This window comes from Rana temporaria, chromosome 4 (genome assembly GCF_905171775.1).
Source record: "Rana temporaria chromosome 4, aRanTem1.1, whole genome shotgun sequence".
In the NCBI taxonomy this organism is placed as follows: Eukaryota; Metazoa; Chordata; class Amphibia; order Anura; family Ranidae; genus Rana; species Rana temporaria.
This window is the reverse complement of record NC_053492.1, coordinates 450,546,088-450,564,475: the sequence shown is the minus strand read 5'-3', so window position 1 is coordinate 450,564,475 and position 18,388 is coordinate 450,546,088. Positions and strand designations below refer to the sequence as shown.

Genomic DNA, 18,388 nt, shown 5'->3' with positions numbered 1-18,388 from the left:
CAACTAAACCTCTGTTTTTAACGCACACTGTTAGACAGGTGAATTTGGTTGGTTGCTGATTGGTCGGTAAGTTTGAGCCTGGATATTCCATGTTTTTGTATGTATATACGCCCTTTCCAGCACTCCTTATTGTATAGACCAGTCATAGGTAGGGGCAGTGACTTTTGTTTACTGTTTTACTGACAATTGCACGGCCGTGCGATGCTGTACCCAAACAAAATTGAAGTCCTTTTTTTCCCCACAAATAGAGCTTTCTTTTGGTGGTATTTGATCAACTCTGCGGTTTTTAGTTTTTGCGCTATAAACAAATAAAGAGAGCGACAATTTTGAAAAGAAAACAATGGGCCGGATTCAAAGAGATCTGCGCTCTATTTGCGGAGGCGCAGGGCAGCGATTTTGCCCTGCGCCCCGGCAAATATTTTGCGCTGCCCTCGATTCACGGAGCAGTAGCTCCGTAAATTGCGAGGGCGCGCCAGCAAAATTGCCTGGCGTAAGCGCGCGCAATGTAAATGATCCCGCCGAAACTTTCCCGACGTGCATTGCGGCAAATGACGTCGCAAGGACGTAATTTGCTTCAAAGTGAACGTGAATGGCGTCCAGCGCCATTCACGTATCACTTACGCAAACGGCGTGAAATTCAAATTTCACGACGCAGGAACGGAGGGTATACTTTAGCATTGGCTGGCCCTACTATTAGAAGGGGCAGCCTTACGCTTAAGACGCCGTACGGAAACTCCGTAACTTGCGTACGCAGGGCCCGCGCAACATTGTGAATCGGCGCAAGTATGCAATTTGCATACTATACGCTGACCACAATGGGAGCGCCCCCTAGCGGTCAATGCAAGAATGCAGCCTAAAATCTGCGTGGCATAAGAGCCTTATGCCACGCAGATTTTAGGCTGCAGTCGGCGTAACGAGTTCTCTGAATCAGGAGAACTCGTTACGCAGCGCAATTGCTGACTTGCGCCGGCGTAACTATGGTTACGCAGGCGCAATTGCTTACTGAATCTGGACCAATATTTTTTACTTTCTGCTATAATACATATCCAAAAATATATATATAAAAAAACAGATTTATTCATCAGTTTAGGCCAATATATATTGTGCTACATATTTTTGGTAAAAAAAAAAAAAAAAAATCGCAATAAGCGTATATTGATTGTTTTCCGCAAAAGTTATAGCGTTTACAAAATAGGGGATATATTTATGGCATTTTTTTTATTTTTTTTTACTAGTACAGTAAAACCTTGGTTTGAGAGAGTTTTGCTAAACACGCAAAATGTTTTAATACATTTTGCCTTGATATACAAGCGATGTCTTGATATAAGAGTAGCGTCATGTCACAACTGAGTATAAAAAAGGAGAGGAGCCTCCAAGTGTAGCAATATGGTTACATTTAATGAAGGTACAACATTTATCAACTTATAGCTACACTTAGAGGTGCCTCTCTTCTCTTTTATACTCTGTAAAAAAATGCTTTGATATACAAGTGCTTTGGATTACAAGCATGTTTCTGGAACGAATTATGCTCGCAAACCAAGGTTTTACTGCAATGGCGGCGATCAGAAATCTTTAGTGGGCATCCCAGTCTTAGTCCGTAGGGTTCAGTATTGAGTTGGCTCACCCTTTGCAGTTATAACAGCTTCAACTCTTCTGGGAAGGCCGTCCCCACTTGTAAATTTCAGGGTGGGTCTTAAACCGCAAGGGGTGTGGCCTTGACAGGAAGGGGTGGGTCATATTTAAATTCAGCACAAAACCTAAATACACCCCTGCTTCCAGAAGTGCATTTGTGAGGTCAGGCACTGATGTTGGATGAAAAGGCCTGGCTCGCTGTCCCTGCTCTAATTTATCCCAAAGGTTTTCTATTGAGTTGAGGTCAGGACTCTGTGCAGACCAGTCAAGTTCCTCAACCCAAAACTAGCTCATTCATGTCTTTATGGACCTTGCTTTGTGCACTGGTCCAAATCATTTGGTGGAGAGGGGATTATGGTGTTGGGTTGTTTTTCAGGGGCTGGGCTTGGCCCCTTAGTTCTTAAGGCGTCAGCATACCAAGATATTTTGGACAATTTCCTGCTCTCAACTTTGTGGGAAGAGTTTGGGGATGGCCCCTTCCTGTTCCAACATGACTGCACACCAGCATAGCCACTGCAGATCAAACAGAGGCTAAGATGGCAGCTTCCTTGGCCCGAAAAGAATAGGAGGGTTTAGTTCCGCTTTAGCATTTTACTGGTTTCCATGGGTGATCTGTACATGCCGAATGGTCTACTACAGTGAGTCAACCACCAGGCCACAGCCTACTGCTGGGGCATGGCCTTTCTCCACCTGGAGCTTCAGCTAGCTGCAGATTCCCTAACCTTCCACAGTACCTCCCAGCTCCCATGGTGCCACCCAACTTCCTATAGTGGCCCACAACCTCTTTTTTTGCCCCCAGGCCCCCTTACATACTTCAGCCACCACAGTGCCCCACAGTTTCCTGAAGTAGCCACTAGCTTGCTGAAAAGCCTCCAGCCCCCTACAGTGTCCCTTAGTGCCCCCAGCCTCCACTGTGCCCTTCAGTCTCCCACATTGCCCCTGGAGAGACCCACAATTACCTCCAGAGACCCCACCCCCAACAGTTACCCCCAGCTCCCCGCATAATGCCCATCAACCTCCCACAGTGCCCCCTTTATTGCCCCCAGCAGTGTCCCACAGTACCCCATAGCCACTGAAGTGACACATTGTCCCACATTGCCCCTGAAAGACCCCCAGCCCCCTCCAGAGACCCCATCCCCCAAAGTTTCCCCTGGCTCCCCCTAGAAACCTTATCCCCTACAGCACCACCAAGTCCTACTTAGTAGGAACAAGTCAAGTAGGAACAACTTAGTCTCCTCTCCCCTGATAGCACAGGAATTTGTGTGTTCAAACACACAAATCCCTGTGCTGGCGCTCGTGCACGTGATCGTTTGTGGCCGGCGGCCTCTAGTGGCCGAAAAGGGGAAGAACGTACCAGTACAGGATTTCGACCAGGGGAGCCATTCTGCTGCAGTATATCTGCGTGAGACGGTTTATCATCACTGGGTTTTTTTTTTTTTGCTAAATAAACTAAAAAAAAAGACAGAACATTTTGAAAAATAAAACTTTTTTCATAGTTCATTATAAAATTGTGTAAACAGGTAATTTTTCTCTTTCAGGGCCGGTTCACACTGGTGTGATGTCAGAGATCGGATGCGATTTCAGCCATAAAGATCGTATAGCTGAATTTGCATCAAACTCGCACAGGACCCTTTTTTTGTCCGCAGCAGAATTGGATCGCATGGGCGTTCCTGTCCGAGTTTGCAGATTGCACTGCGATATGCAAACTGATTTGGGGGTGTGGTTAACTTTTAACTGACACTCCCAACACTTTGCATAGAGCAGTGTGAACTGCCGCCGGGAAACATGCGATGCAGGAACCCGCAGTGGATTCGCAGGGTTCCCGGATCGCAGCAGTGTGAACCGGCCCTTACTGATGTGTGCTGATGGGGAGGCACTGATTGACAGCACTGGTGGGCACTGTTGAGACTGCAATGATAATCCATGCCCTGATTATCAGTGTACATGTTCCTTTCACACAAGTCGGTTATCGGCTCTCCTCTTGTTGTTAGTAGGGTTGTCCCGGTACCACTTTTTTAGGACCGAGTACAAGTACCGATACTTTTTTTCATGTACTCACCGATAACGAATACCGATACTTTTTTTTAAAATGTGTCCCCAAATGCAGCCATGTCCCCCCACATATATTGCAGCCGTGTCCCCCCACATATATCCAGCCGTGTCCCCCTCACATATATCCAGCCGTGTCCCCCCACATATATCCAGCCGTGTCCCCCTCACATATATCCAGCCATGTCCCCCCCCCATATATCCAGCCATGTCCCCCCCACATATATCCAGCCATGTCCCCCCCCACATATATCCAGCCATGTCCCCCCCACATATATCCAGCCATGTCCCCCCACATATATCCAGCCATGTCCCCCCCACATATATCCAGCCATGTCCCCCCCACATATATCCAGCCATGTCCCCCCCACATATATCCAGCCATGTCCCCCTCACATATATCCAGCCATGTCCCCCTCACATATATCCAGCCATGTCCCCCCCACATATATCCAGCCGTGTCCCCCTCACATATATCCAGCCATGTCCCCCCCACATATATCCAGCCGTGTCCCCCTCACATATATCCAGCCATGTCCCCCCACATATATCCAGCCATGTCCCCCCCACATATATCCAGCCTTGTCCCCCCCACATATATCCAGCCATGTCCCCCCCCCACATATATCCAGCCATGTCCCCCCCACATATATCCAGCCATGTCCCCCCCACATATATCCAGCCATGTCCCCCCACATATATCCAGCCATGTCCCCCCATATATTGCAACCATGTCCCCCATACCTAGTAGATGATGATGCCGCCGCCGCTGCCGCATTAATCAGCGTGCGGGGAACATTACAGGCAACTTTTGTTTGAATAGCTGTCCATTCCTTGCGGCGCCGTGTATAGACACTCCCCCTTGCTCGGGATTGGACGGATCTGTCCAATCCCGAGCAAGGGGGAGTGTCTATACACGGTGCGGCGAGGAATACAGCTATTCAAACGAAAGCTGCCTGTAATGTTCCCCGCACGCTGATTAACGCGGCAGCGGCGGCTTTGCGGTATGCGTCGGCGGGGGGGGGGGGGGGGGGGGGATTGTGGTTAAGTATTCTATTCAGGCATCGGGGGCATTTGCGGGAGTACAAGTACTCCCGCAAATACTCGGTATCGGTCCCGATACCGATACTGGTATCGGGACAACCCTAGTTGTTAGCATGAGGAAAGGAATGCCGATAACCGGCTTGTGTTTACAACATGATCAGCTGTGTCCAACCACATGGTTAAAGGCCACTGTGATTGGCCCTTTACCCTGATCTGTGATAAGCTGTGTCCTAAGGATACAGCAATAACAGAGCTTGCCACCCACGTGCCGCAGCGGGCACGATCACATCATATGACGCCCCCCTAGAACTGACCAGCCACGCTGTAGCCGTCTTTCGGCTATAGCACGGTCGGCAAGTGATTAACTCATTGTGTGCCTTCACTTTTTACAAAGGACCTGAATTCCTGGAACTCAGCTTTCAACAGGAACATAAGGAAGGATTAAAAGATAAAGAAACTGAATATTCAGCAAGTGATCAGCTGTTGAAAGTGCTAAAAAAAACGAGAGATTTAATATCACTTTATGGCGCGACCCTCCCACAAATCCAAGGTTTACGGAGGAATTAAATTTCCAGATGTGTACAAAACGAACGTTTTCATCCCCTTCCGCTCTGCGTGTTGCAGTTAAAGCGGTAGTTCACCCTCTCGTACTTGATGTTACCATCGAGACAGGCATTGTAGCGCGAGCTACAGTATGCCTGTCCCGATTTTTTTAACCCCGTACTCACCTCGTAGTCGTCCATCGTAGATTTCGGCTCCCGCGGGGAATGGGCGTGCCTATGGAGAGGGAGGATGATTGACGGCCGGCCCTGGCACGTCACTCTCCCCGAAGACAGCCGGAGTAGGTCTCGGCTCTTCACGGCGCGTGCGCACAGGCTATGCGCACGCGTCGTGAAGACCAAGCCTATTTCGGCTATTTCCGGAGAAGCGTGACGCGCCAGAGCCGGCCGTCAATCATCCTCCGTCTCCAGAGACACGCCCATTCCCCGGTATCTTCGATGGACGACTACAAGGTGAGTATGGGGGGAAAAAATTCGGGACAGGCATACTGTAGCTCGCGCTACAATGCCTGATTTAAAGGTAAAAGAAAAAAAAAAAAAATTTTTCCCGTCGATAGGGTGAACCCCCGCTTTAAATCTTAATAAAATTCCTGTGACCTCAGCTGTAACTTCTCAGTAACGTTTTCCTATTTCGCTCTCTTAGCGACTTAAGTAGCGTGGATGGCATCACACCCAGGTTAGAGTACAAGCTGGCACCTCTTCCTTTGTGATCTTTAAATCACAGACCATCTGCTACATCTGTGGTTTAAAAAGAAATTCTAGTCTGGCTTTACTGCTTGTGACACTATCCAGCAGAGCCAAAAATAAGTTCTGGGCAGGAATCCAATGTTTAACCATGAAAGGGCAGTGGTAACAGTTGCATAGGGTAAGTCTTGAACACATGTATGAAACCTAGAAGGGCTTATAGTCCTTCTGTCGCAAGCTTAGGCCACCTGCGGCTTTCCAGTTGCTGCGGAAGTGCAAGGACCCAACATCCCATCGTAGGCCATAGTTAGCTGGCAAGGAAAATAGTTCCAGCAGTCTGTGTGAGTTACGTTTCTTTAGGGTGGTCTACTTCAAAGTTTCCAGTACTAGCACCTGGGATTTCAGCTTTGATAATCTGAAGTAGAATCTCACTATAAATAAACTGCCCCTCAACCTCCACAATTTACAGCTTTCCAGAAGTTTCTAGCTTTCTAGAAGTTTCTAGCTTGCTGCAAAACCTACAGACCCCCATAGTGCCCCATGTAGTGTCCCTCGGCCTCTACTGTGCCTCCGGTCTCCCACATTGCACCTGGAAAACCACCAGCTTTCTGGAAAGACCCCCATTTCCCACTGGAGACCCCCATCACCAACAGTTACCCCCAGCTCTCCACACAGTGCCTGTCAACCTCCCACGTGCCCCCAACAGTGTCCCGCGGTGTTCTGTAGCCCCCACAATGACCTATGTTCTAACACATTGCCCCTGAAAACCATCAGCCATCTCCAGAGACATCATCCCCCATAGTTGCCCCCAGGGCCGGTGCTACCACTAGGCAAACTTGGCATCCGCCTAGGGCGCACTGCTGCCTAGGGCACTACGGCCACTGGTGTTCCTACTCTTTTCTCTCTGCAGCAAGCAACTAAGTCAGAGGTGCAGCGGCGGTGGAGGACTGTGTCTGTGTTCCGACTCCTGAATGAATGGAAGCAAGCAAACATTCATTGATGGGCGCTGGTAGGCTGCATTTGATGGGCGCTGGTAGGCTGCATTTGATGGGCGATGGTGGGCTGCATTTGATGGGCGATGGTAGGCTGCATTTGATAGGCGATGGTAGGCTGCATTTGATAGGCGATGGTAGGCTGCATTTGATGGGCGATGATGAGGCTGCATTTGATGGGCGATGATGAGGCTGCATTTGATGGGCGCTGGTAGGCTGCATTGATGGGTGCTAGTGGGCTGCATTTGATGCACACTTCATTAAAAGGGTGGGGTATACATGGGCAGGGCAAAGGAGGTGGAGTCAGGGGTGGAGCCAAGGGGGCAGCAAAATGAGGTTTCGCCTAGGGTGTCAAAAATCCTGGCACCAGCCCTGGTTGCCCCTACCGGTAGCTTTCTCTAGAAACATTATACCCTACAGCAGGGGTGTCCAACATTTTCACCTTCCTGGGCCACATTGAAAAAAGAGGAATTGTCTTGGGCCATACATAAAATACACTAAAGACCCGTACACACAATATCAGAAAGTCGTGCAAAAATACCACTTTTGAAGCGATCGTCCGATAATCACAGCTTTCGAGAGTCGATCACAATTCATGCAAAATTATCTGATAGGACAAGCACAAAAGTGTTTCTCATACCATACCAGACCTTACGATTTTCGTTTAATCAGTACAGTTGTCGTCCGAAAATACATTACAGATACATTACACTTCCGAATTTTTATTCTGTCATACGAGAATTTTTGTAATTTTAATAACCACTTGATTTTCGGTATCAGATTAGCATGCAAAAAGAAAAAAATAAATAAATAAAAACGGACAATCATTCATCCAAAAATCTCATTGTGTGTACCAGGCATAACAATAAGAGCTCTTTCACACTGAGGAGTTTTTCAATTGCTTTTGCGTAAAAAAAAAAAGAAGAAAAAATGCTTCCCTTTAAGGCAGTGGTTCTCAACCTGGGGGTCGGGACCCCCTCGGGGGTCAAATGATGATTTGCCAGGGGTCACCAAATCCTGGGCTGTTCCTAAAGCCCGCACCACTCTCCCAGCCTTTCTGCAGCTGCCCAGCAGGGCTGTCTCTGGAGCCTGTGGCCACCCAGCTGGGCTGTTCCTGGAGCCCACAGCCGCCCACTCAGCCTCTTCACAGCCGCCCATTCAGTTCACAGCATGGCTGGGGGGCAATGACTAGAGGTCTGCTGACTGGTGAGGATTGTCAGGTGGGACTGGAGGAGACCCTATCTCCTAATTTCAGCATAGGTGTCACTTATACGAGACACCACAAAGTGATTATAGTTGCCATTAAAAGTCCCCACTTCAGAACTCAGAAGAAGATCAGAACTCCCCCCCCCCCCCCAGCACAACCCCTCATTCCATCACCCCCCCCCCCCACCAAGGAGTAAGAGAAGGAATAAAAATAGAGAATACATGGAAGGGAGAGGAAAAGAGGGGGAGGAAGAAAGAAAAAAGGGAGAGAGAGAATAAGAGAAAAAACAAGAAAGACAGCTAGAGAGAGGGACGGGGGGAAAAACAAGAAATTAGGATAGCGAGAGATAAAAGGTAAAGAGAGCAGAACAAAGAAAGAGTGGTACATCCTAAAATGTACCATATGAGGTTTTAATACTGTACGAGTGGAGGGGACTCAGGGAGCGCAACATTTCCGTGGGTCAGGGGTGCAAATTACTTTTCTTTCTTCGGGTGCTGACAACGCACGCAACGAAAATTTTACTGTTTTAGGGGTCCCCACAACTTGGGAAATTGTATCAATGGGTCACGGCACTAAAAGGTTGAGAACCACCACTTTAAGGGGTTAAAAACTCCCGTGTTGCGGCGCTTCGGAAGCGTTGCCCATTCATTGCATTCGTTTTGGGAGCGAGGACCGATGACCCCAAACTCAGAAAAACATGAAGCTCAGTGTACAATCTTGGCGTGCCTTGATGCCAGGATGAATAAACCCCCTGGTGTGCATGTATAGGAGTTCCGTTTTCTTGGCCTGGTCATTCCAGATGGCTAAAGACCATGGACTCAGAACACCCAGCTCGATGCACATTCTTGGCTTGCCTTCTTACCAGGACGAATAAACTCCCATGTACATGTGTTAAGCCCTGTACATGTGTTAAGCCCTGTACACACGGCAAGATTCTCGGCCAAGTGTACACACGTACGATTCAAAAGAACCGCCGTTCTTTTGAATGGCACGAACGCGGTGACATCACCGACTACGACGAGCATGCGCTCATCACATTTGATGACGTCACCGCCACCTTGCTTTACCCTACCTATGCCTTGGAAGCTACCACGCATGCGTCAAAGTCATTTCGAGCATGCGCGGGTTTCCACAGAGACAGGTAAGTATACACGCGCTCGGGTTTCTCAGCAGGAAAACACTGCCGAGAATCTCAAGACGAGAAAATAGAGAACAGTTTCTATATTTTTCTCGTCTAGATTCTGGGCAGTTTTCTTGATGAGAAACCTCAAAGCCTCGTACACACGCTCGGTATACACGGCAAGAAAGCTCTGCTGGCAGTTTTCATGCTGGTTCTTGCCGAGAAAACTGTGCGTGTGTACGAGGCTTCAGAGTTGTTTCATTTGTCCTTGCCAATCAAGATAGCTGTACACCATAAACCTGGAATAACTAACATGCAGCTCAGCGGATATTCTTGGCACGCCTCGATGTGGGGCTGAATAAACTGCCATACCCATGTGCTAGAGTTGCGTCATCCCGGCCTTGCCAATCAAGAAGGTCTGGAAGAAGGCACAGCTCTTGGCACGTATTGATGCCACGATGAATGAACCCCTGGTGCACATGTGCAGAGTTTCATCATCCCAGCCTCGCCAATCAAGAATGCCAAAGACCGTGCACCCCCGAAGAAGCGGGGGAGAAGAGAATGGCGGTGCCCAAGGAGCTTGTGGAAATTGCATTACTGGACAGGAGGCAATAGTTTAGTTATGCTTTAAATTAAGGTGACCAGATTTTTTAAATGAAATCCAGGGACACATTTTTTTTTATTAGTAATGGTGGCAATCAGCGACTCTTTGCCTGTCGCCGCCGGGCGGAGGAAGATCACTCTGTCAGGAAAGGCAAGCGGCTGGCCGGGACTTGAGCCAAGGCAGAAGAACATGCGAGCGGAGCTGAATGGGCATGCACCCGAAACTGAAGAAATATTCGCTCCGCTCCGACCAGCACATAATCATCAGAAAGGGGCACAGATAATGGAAAAAATACACCCCCTAAGCTAGTAGGAGCAGCAGAGCGGGGGTGTGTAATTCAGATTTTTATTTTTATTTTATTATTCTGCACTGACTGTCTTTAACCACTTGCTTACTGGGCACATAAACCCCCTTCGTTCCCAGGCGAAATTTCAGCTTCCGGCACTGCGTCGCTTTAACTGACATTTGCGCGGTCGTGCGACGTGGCTCCCAAACAAAATTGACGTCCTTTTCAACGTATTTTTGTAAAAAAAAAAATCGCAATAAGCGACTGGTTTGCGCAAAAGTTATAGCGCCTACAAAATGGGGAACAGAATTATAATTTTTTTTCATTATTTTTTTTTTTACTAGTAATGGCGGCGATCTGCAAATTTTTATTGGGACTGCGATATTGCGGTGGACGTATCGGACACTTTCGACACAAATTTGGGACCATTCACATTTATACAGCGATCAGTGCTAAAAAAATGCCCTAATTACTGTATAAATGTGACTGGCAGGGAAGGGGTTAACACTAGGGGGTGAGGAAGGGGTTAACTTTGTAGCCTGGGTGTGTTCTAACTGTGTGGGGGGAGAGGGGTGACTGGGGGAGGTGACCGATGCTGTGTCCCTATGTACAAGAGACACAGATCGGTCTCCTCTCCTCTGACAGCACGTGGAGCTCTGTGTTTACACACAGAGCTCCACGTCCCTGCTGTTACCGGCTGTGTCACCGACGATCGCGTGTACCCGGCGGACATCGCGGCCGCCAGGTACACGCATCGGGTCCCCAGCGATGCGGCGGCACAGTGGTTACCCGCTGCACGCCCCCCAGTGGCGCGCGCGGGTAATGCATTTCAAATGACGTCCAAAGACGTCCAGTTGGCACCTGAGAACCGCGCTGTTGACGTCTTTTGTCAATAGCGCGGGTCTCAAGTGGTTAAAATTGCCTAATCCCCTGTTCAAATCCAATCCGGGGACAAAACCGGGGACAGACATGGTCCGGGGACAGCGTGCTCGATCCGGGGACTGTCCCCGGAAACCAGGGATGTCTGGTCACCCTACTTTAAATCCCACTAGATGCTACAAGGAAACAGACAGTTCCTTTTCAGACACTGATACATTAGGCCAAAATCTTGCGGAAGTTTCACTTGGATTGAAGAGCCAGCTGATACATTTTGAGCAATGGCCAAGACAAACCCACTTACCACTGATCTGACAGCGCTCCGAATACTCCATGAACATCGCTGATATATAAACACGGCACATTTCAATATGTAAACCATCCAAGCATGGTAACGGGCTGTGTAGCTACTCTGCATAATATGCTCTGTGTTGTCATAAATGTTCAGCGGAGAGAATAATGATCAAAGAAAATGAGATTCTTATATGCGCTTGTAGAGAATCTTTCCTCAGCTCAGAGTAATACAATGTTCTCTTCACTCCCTTCTACAATGAGATGGCAGATGACATTCTATGTGCTATAACTAGATAATACCCCTCATCTCTGCGAACACAAACTGCAGCTATTCTACATCATTTATTCCAATGAGGTTGTTTTTTTTTCTGTTTAGTTTCAAAGTGAAATGCAGAATAAGGTGATGGAGTTTAAAGCTGAACTCCACACAATCGGAATACATACAGTACTGTGCAAAAGTCTTATGCCGCGTGCACACGACCGTTATTCATGTCATGGGAAAAAACTAAGGGCCAGATTCTTGTAGTTTCTGCGGCGGCGGCGCGTAAGCCATTTACACTACGCCGCCCCAACTTACAGGAGCAAGTGCCGTATTCCCCAAACACTTGCTCCGTAGTTTGGGGCGGCGTAGTGTAATTGGCCCGGCGTATCCCCGCGTAAATCCAAGGGGGCGGCTTGTATTTAAATTAAGCGCGCCCCGTGCCGTTCGAACTGCGCATGCGCCGGGCAAAAAATAGCCCAGTGCGCATGCTCCAGTTCTCGACGGAAAACGTCAATGACGCCGACGTGTGTGTCATTGACGTAAAGTCGTATTCAAGAACGACTTAGTAAAACGACGTACTCGACGGGAAAAGACGACGCGGACCCGACGCCATACTTAACATGGCATACGTGGGACTGGCGTAATGTTACCCCTCATATAGCAGGGGTAACCTTACGCTTACGCAAACGACGTAAGCGACGGTTACGCGACGCGATTTTGTTCGGGAATCGGCGTATCAGGCTCATTTGCATAAACAAATGAGACCTGAACGTAAACGCCATCTAGCGGCCGGCGGCGAATTACATTTAGGATCCGACAGTGTAAGTGACACTAGTCGGATCCTAGCCTAAATCCGGCGTATCTTGTTTTGTGAATACAAAACAATGATACGCCGGCGGGAAATTCGATTTACGCCGGTGTATCTACTGATACACCGGCGTAACTTGTTTGAGAATATGGCCCTAAGTTTTTCTCTACGCGATTCCTCTCAAGCCTGCCTTGCATACACACAATCGTGATAAAAAATGCTCGAGCAAAGCGCGGTGACATACAACACGTACGACGGCACTATAAAAGGGAAGTTCCATTCGAATGGCGCCACCCTTTGGGCTGATTTTGCTAATTTCCCATCTCATAACTTGCTTCTGAGCATGCATGTTTTTTTCCCCAACGTTAAAGCGTACACACGACCATTTTTCACGTCGAGAAAAACGACTGTGTGAAAAATGACGAGAAAAAATAGAGCAGGTTATAATTTTTTAACGGCCATTTTTGTTGACGAGAAAAATGCTCTGGAGACTACACACGACCATTTTTCACAACCAATTAAAAAAAATTGCATTTTTCTCGTCATGAAAAACTGTCGTGTGTACTCTGCATAAGGCAGGTGTGAACAAATGTAGATAAAGAATGCTTTAAGAAATAGACGTGAAAGAGAAATCCAAATCAAATCGATATTTGCTGTGACCACCCTTTGCCTTCAAATCAGCTTCAATTCTTCTAGGTATGCTTACACACAGTTTTTGAAGGAACTCGGCAGGTAGGTTGTTCCAAACACCTTGGAGAACTAACCACAGATCTTCTGTGGATGTTGGCGGCCTCAAATCCTTCTGTCTCTTCATGTAATCCCAGACAGGCTCCATGATGTTGGGATCAGGGCTCTGTAGGGGCCAAACCATCAATTCCAGGACTCCTTGTTCTTCTTTACCCTGAAGATGGTTCTTGACCACTTGCCGACTGGCTAACGTACATTTACGTCAGCAGAATGGCACAGGCAAGCAAAGCAACATGCCTGTACGTTGCTTTGAAACTGCTGTCTAGCGGGCACGCTGGTGCCCGCCGCGAGCTCCGTGACCGTGCCCAAGAAAACTTAATTTTTTTCAACATTTTTGGTCTTTTTTCTTTCTAAAAAATAAAAAGCCCAGCAATGATTAAATACCACCAAAAGAAGTCTGTGTGAAGAAATGTTTTAAATATTAATTTGGGTACAGTGTTGCATGACCGAGCAATTGTCATTCAACAATGGCTTTGAAATTACAGAGCTCAATTCCTTTAAGATCAGCGGGTGGATGCCATCTGGGATGCTTAATCCACCTTTATTCTGTATAAGTATTTCTGGACCATATCATTTTTGAGCAAAAGTGTATCATTTGGGGCTGTGTCACTACCACCCCCATTATGGACATGAGCTCCCCCATGCTCCTTTGTATACACAGAGCTGAAGAAAGTATTTAATAATTTTGCCTTCTCTTTGTCCCCAGTCACCCACTCTAGATTATTTTGTAAAGGGCCTACATGCTCAGACCTGACCTTTTTACTATTAATATATATGAAGAATTTCTTTGGATTTATCCTACTATCCTTTGCTTTGAATTTTTGTGGCCTTGGTTTCCTTTTTACATATTCGGTTATATTCCTTGTAACATTTAAATGATGATAGTGTTCCTTTATTTTTAAAAGCTCTTTTCTTATCATTTATAGCTTTTTTTAACTTTGACTTCATGAACGACTGAAGGTCGGTTTGCCACAGGAATGACTCATTCAGGGCCGATGTGTACTCACCAATAATGTGTTATATAAAAATAACAGTCTAAGCATTTAAAACAGAATCATACATTGAATATTATCATTCCAGGTAATATTCCCTTACAGTTTCCAGAATAGGAGTTGGAATCTGACTGGTTATTATGGACAGCATGTCCATATGGACATATGTTCCATATATTTTTATTTATGCACAAATACTCAGTACATATCATTCTGCCTGGTCTATCTGTGTCTGAAATGCTGCAATAAGAGCAGTTTGAGTTGCCCCCTAGTATTCCAATTCAACTTCTTATTTCTCAACTGCCATTTTCTACAGCAGCCTTAAATCCTGCTGACACACCGATAACAGTGGGTGCGTTCTTGATGCATTTTTGCCAAGTTTTTCATGCTTTTTCTATTAATCTCAATAGGGAGATGCGTTTATGGTGCTTTTTTTTTTACCACACCAAACATGCAACATGCAGGACTTTTAAAAACGCAACTGACCGACAACTAACTGGTGTGAAGAGTTCAATAGGATTTAATGATTATGCATTTTTCTTCTCCTTTTTGTAAGGCAAAAACAGAAGAAAAAGCCCCCCTAGTAGCAAGCACGTCTGCCTTGCAGCACTGGGGTCTATAGTTCGAATCACAAACACTGGGGTCTATAGTTCGAATCACAATAAGGACACTACCCAGGTGACCGCACTCCAGTAAAAATGACTCCTTTATTATAATAAATCCATGGAACAAAACAGCATGGCAAGAGAGAAGATACTGGCAACGCGTTTTATCATATGACGAAGTGCTCGCTGTAACGCGAAACGTGTTTTTATATCACATCTTCCCTGCCGTGCTGTTTTGTTTGTTCTATGGTTTTATTACCATAAATAAGTAATTCTACTGGAGTGTGGTCACCCATCTATGATCTTTTGACACCTCAGTGTTAGCTGGACTGACACCCATTGTAAGTATTATTATTATTATACAGGATGTATATAGCGCCAACAGTTTGCACAATACAAGAGGGTTAGAGGAGCCCTGTTCCTGCAAGCTTACAATCTAAAAGGGAGGGGCTGGTGCAACAAAAGCTAGGGACTGTGAGGGATGAACTTATGAGGGGAGTAGAAGATTCGCTTGTTAGCTGGAGGCAGGATAGGCCTCCCTGAAGAGAGGAGTTTTCAGGGATCACCTAAAAGTGGACAGAGTATTATTATTATTTATTATTTATTACTATTTATTTGGGAAGCGCGCATATACCACTGGTCGGTGGTGCCAAAGCGCTTTGTGACAAAATAGCCCGGATGTTCTGGCGTGGGGAGCATAATTAAAAGAGAAGGGAGAAGAAAAAAAAAAAGAAATCAGCGAAGAAAAATTGGCCTAGGATTGAAATGCTTGGCAGAATAGCCAGGTCTTCAGCTTCTTCCTGAACGCATATAGGCTTCGGGAGATGCGAATGTTAAGCGGGATTTGGTTCCAGAGAGTAGGGGGTAACCGGACAGTAGGGCCGATCCGCCCTATAGGCTCACTATGCGGCTTAGGGCCACACAAAGCTGTGGAGGGCCCCCCAAATTACTAGAGGCCCCCGCCTGGTGAGAAGTCATTTTTGGCCCCTCACCCCGCTTCTCAACTCGTTGGCTGTATGGGAGAAGAGGTAAGAAGAAGTCAGCACCCCCCGCTTCTCACTTTAATGTAAGATGTCATTTCCCACAGCAGAACACCCCCTCCCCCTGCTTCTCAACTTAAATGTGACATGTCATTTTCAGCAGCCCCCCCCCTGTCATTTTGCTTAGTTGCCCCAGGGAGGTCAGGATCGGCACTGCCGGACAGATTGGGGTAGTGAGTTTCAGAGGATGGGAGAGGCTCTGGAGAAGTCCTGGACAGAAGCATGGGAGGAGGAGACAAGGGAGCTAGAGGGGAGAATGTCTTGGAAGGAGCAGACAGGACAGTTTGGGTGATATTTAGAGATAAGATGGTGATGTAGCTCGGGGCAGAATTGCGAATGGCTTTGTACGTTATTGTTATGCCCTGTACACACGATCGGATATCTGATGGAATCTAATCCGATGGATTTTTTCATCAGATATCCGATGAAGCTGACTTTCATCAGTCTTGCTTACACACCATCAGTCAAAAATCCGACCGTGTCCAACGCGGTGACGTAAAACACTACGACGTGCTGAGAAAAATGAAGTTCAATGCTTCCAAGCATGCGTTGACTTGATTCTGAGCATGCGTGGATTTTTCTCCGATGGAGTTCCACACAGACGATCGTTTTTTTTATCCATAGGAAAATTTTAAAACATGTTCTATTTTTTTTCACCGATGGAAAACAAACCGATGGGGCCCACACACGATCGGTTAGTCCGATGAAAACAGTCCATCGGTCTGTTTTCATCAGACAAACCAATCGTGTGTACAGGGCTTTAGTGTTTTGAATTTTATTCGTTGGGCAATGGGAAGCCAGTGGAGTGATTGGCAGAGAGGAGTGGCAGACAGTGAACGGTTGGTAAGGTGCAGTGTAATATGGACCAATGTGGAGCTGTATACATTTTTGTTTCAGGACACTATCTGCATGGAGTTTGCATGTTCTCCCTCTACTTGCCTGGGTTTCCTCCCACACTCCAAAGACACGCTGGTAAAGTAATTGGCTCCTATCTAAACTGGCCCTAGTACGTGAATACAAACTGGCTATGCGCAGGTATGATCACATTTTGTATGTCGCTCCCAAGCCAAGCAACTGGAGGGAGGGATGAGTAGAGACCTGGTGACCTACCAGGTGTTGCCAAGTAAATTCTTTGGAAAAAAGGCTTTCAAGTATATGAGCCATAGTGCCCAGAGAGCTACTCCATAGAATGAATATATACATACAACATACATTCACCATCTGTTATACTCACTTGTCCCGCGGTATCATAAAGTCCAAGAAGGTACTGTCTGCCGCCAACAGTAACACTCACTGCAAGAACAAAAACACAGTGTTAGGCTGAACAAAGCGAAATTCAGCACAAGATTAATGCATTGCTCTGTAAGCTAACAGGTGGGTGGTGGAGGAGTATTTAGGAGACTTAGGCCTCGTACACACGACCGAACATGTCTGCTGAAACTGGTCCGCGGACCAGTTTCAGCAGACATGTTCGGTCGTGTGTACGGCCGACCGGACAATTTTCCGGCGGATCGGACAGGTTTCCAGCGGACAAATGTTTCTTAGCATGCTAAGAAACATGTCCGCTGGAAGCCTGTCCGTCGGACAGGTTCGGTCGTCTGTACGACTCACCGGACATGTCCGCTCGGCCGAAAGCCCTCGCATGCGTCGAAGTGATTCGACGCATGCGTGGAAGCATTGACCTTCCAGGGTCGAGCACGTCGCCGCGTCATCGTCGCGGCCACGTCACCGCGTATCCTGTCTGCGGGAAATTTGGTCTGATGGTGTGTACAGCCATCAGACCAAATGATCCCAGCGGACATGTCCGATGAAAACGGTCCGCGGACCGTTTTCATCGGACATGTCCGCTGGTGTGTACGAGGCCTTACAAGCATATCGATCTTCTCCAGCAAAGCAAAGGCAGGGGGCGGGGCAGTGCCACAGAATTTTAGAAACGCAAAATCATTTTTACCTTTTTATTAGGGTTGTCCCGATACCACTTTTCTAGGACCGAATACAAGTACCGATACTTTTTTTTCAAGTACTCGCCGATACTGATACTTTTTTATAATATCATGTGACAATTTGACTAATTGGCACTGACAGATGGCACTGATAGATTGGCACTGACAGATGGATGGAAATCATGGGCACTGAAAGGTGGCACTTATGGGCACTGAAAGGTGGCACTGATGACACTTATGGGCAGGCACTGAAATGCAGCACTGATTGGCTATTGCATAATAAATGACATGAATGATGAGAGGAGAGGAAGGATTTTGCAATGCTATATGACATATAGCATTGCAAAATCCTTCCTTTCCAGTCATCAGTCATGTCATTTAACCACTTGGGATCCGCGCTATGGACGAAAGACGTCCACAGCGCGGCTCTCAAGTGCCAAGTGGACGTCTTTGGACGTCCTATTGTTGTCATTCCCCGTGCGCGCCGCGGGGGGGCTCAGCGGGGAAACAACGTGCCCGGCACATCGCTCGGGAGCCGATGCGTGTGCCTGGCGGCCGTGATGTCCGCCAGGTACCCGCGATCGTCGGTGACACAGCAGGGACGTGGAGCTTTGTGTGTAAACACAGAGCTCCACGTCCTGTC

General features: G+C 47.3%; 1 protein-coding gene across 1 annotated transcript in view; it reads right to left on the bottom strand.

The window, feature by feature from the left end:
• RHOQ (ras homolog family member Q) overlaps positions 1–18,388 on the bottom strand; it is a 71,115-nt gene that overhangs the window by 33,315 nt on the left and 19,412 nt on the right. The window contains exon 2 of the mRNA XM_040351562.1: positions 17,037–17,095. Within this exon, the coding sequence (XP_040207496.1) occupies positions 17,037–17,095 (59 nt within the window). The remainder of the gene's footprint in view (positions 1–17,036; positions 17,096–18,388) is intronic.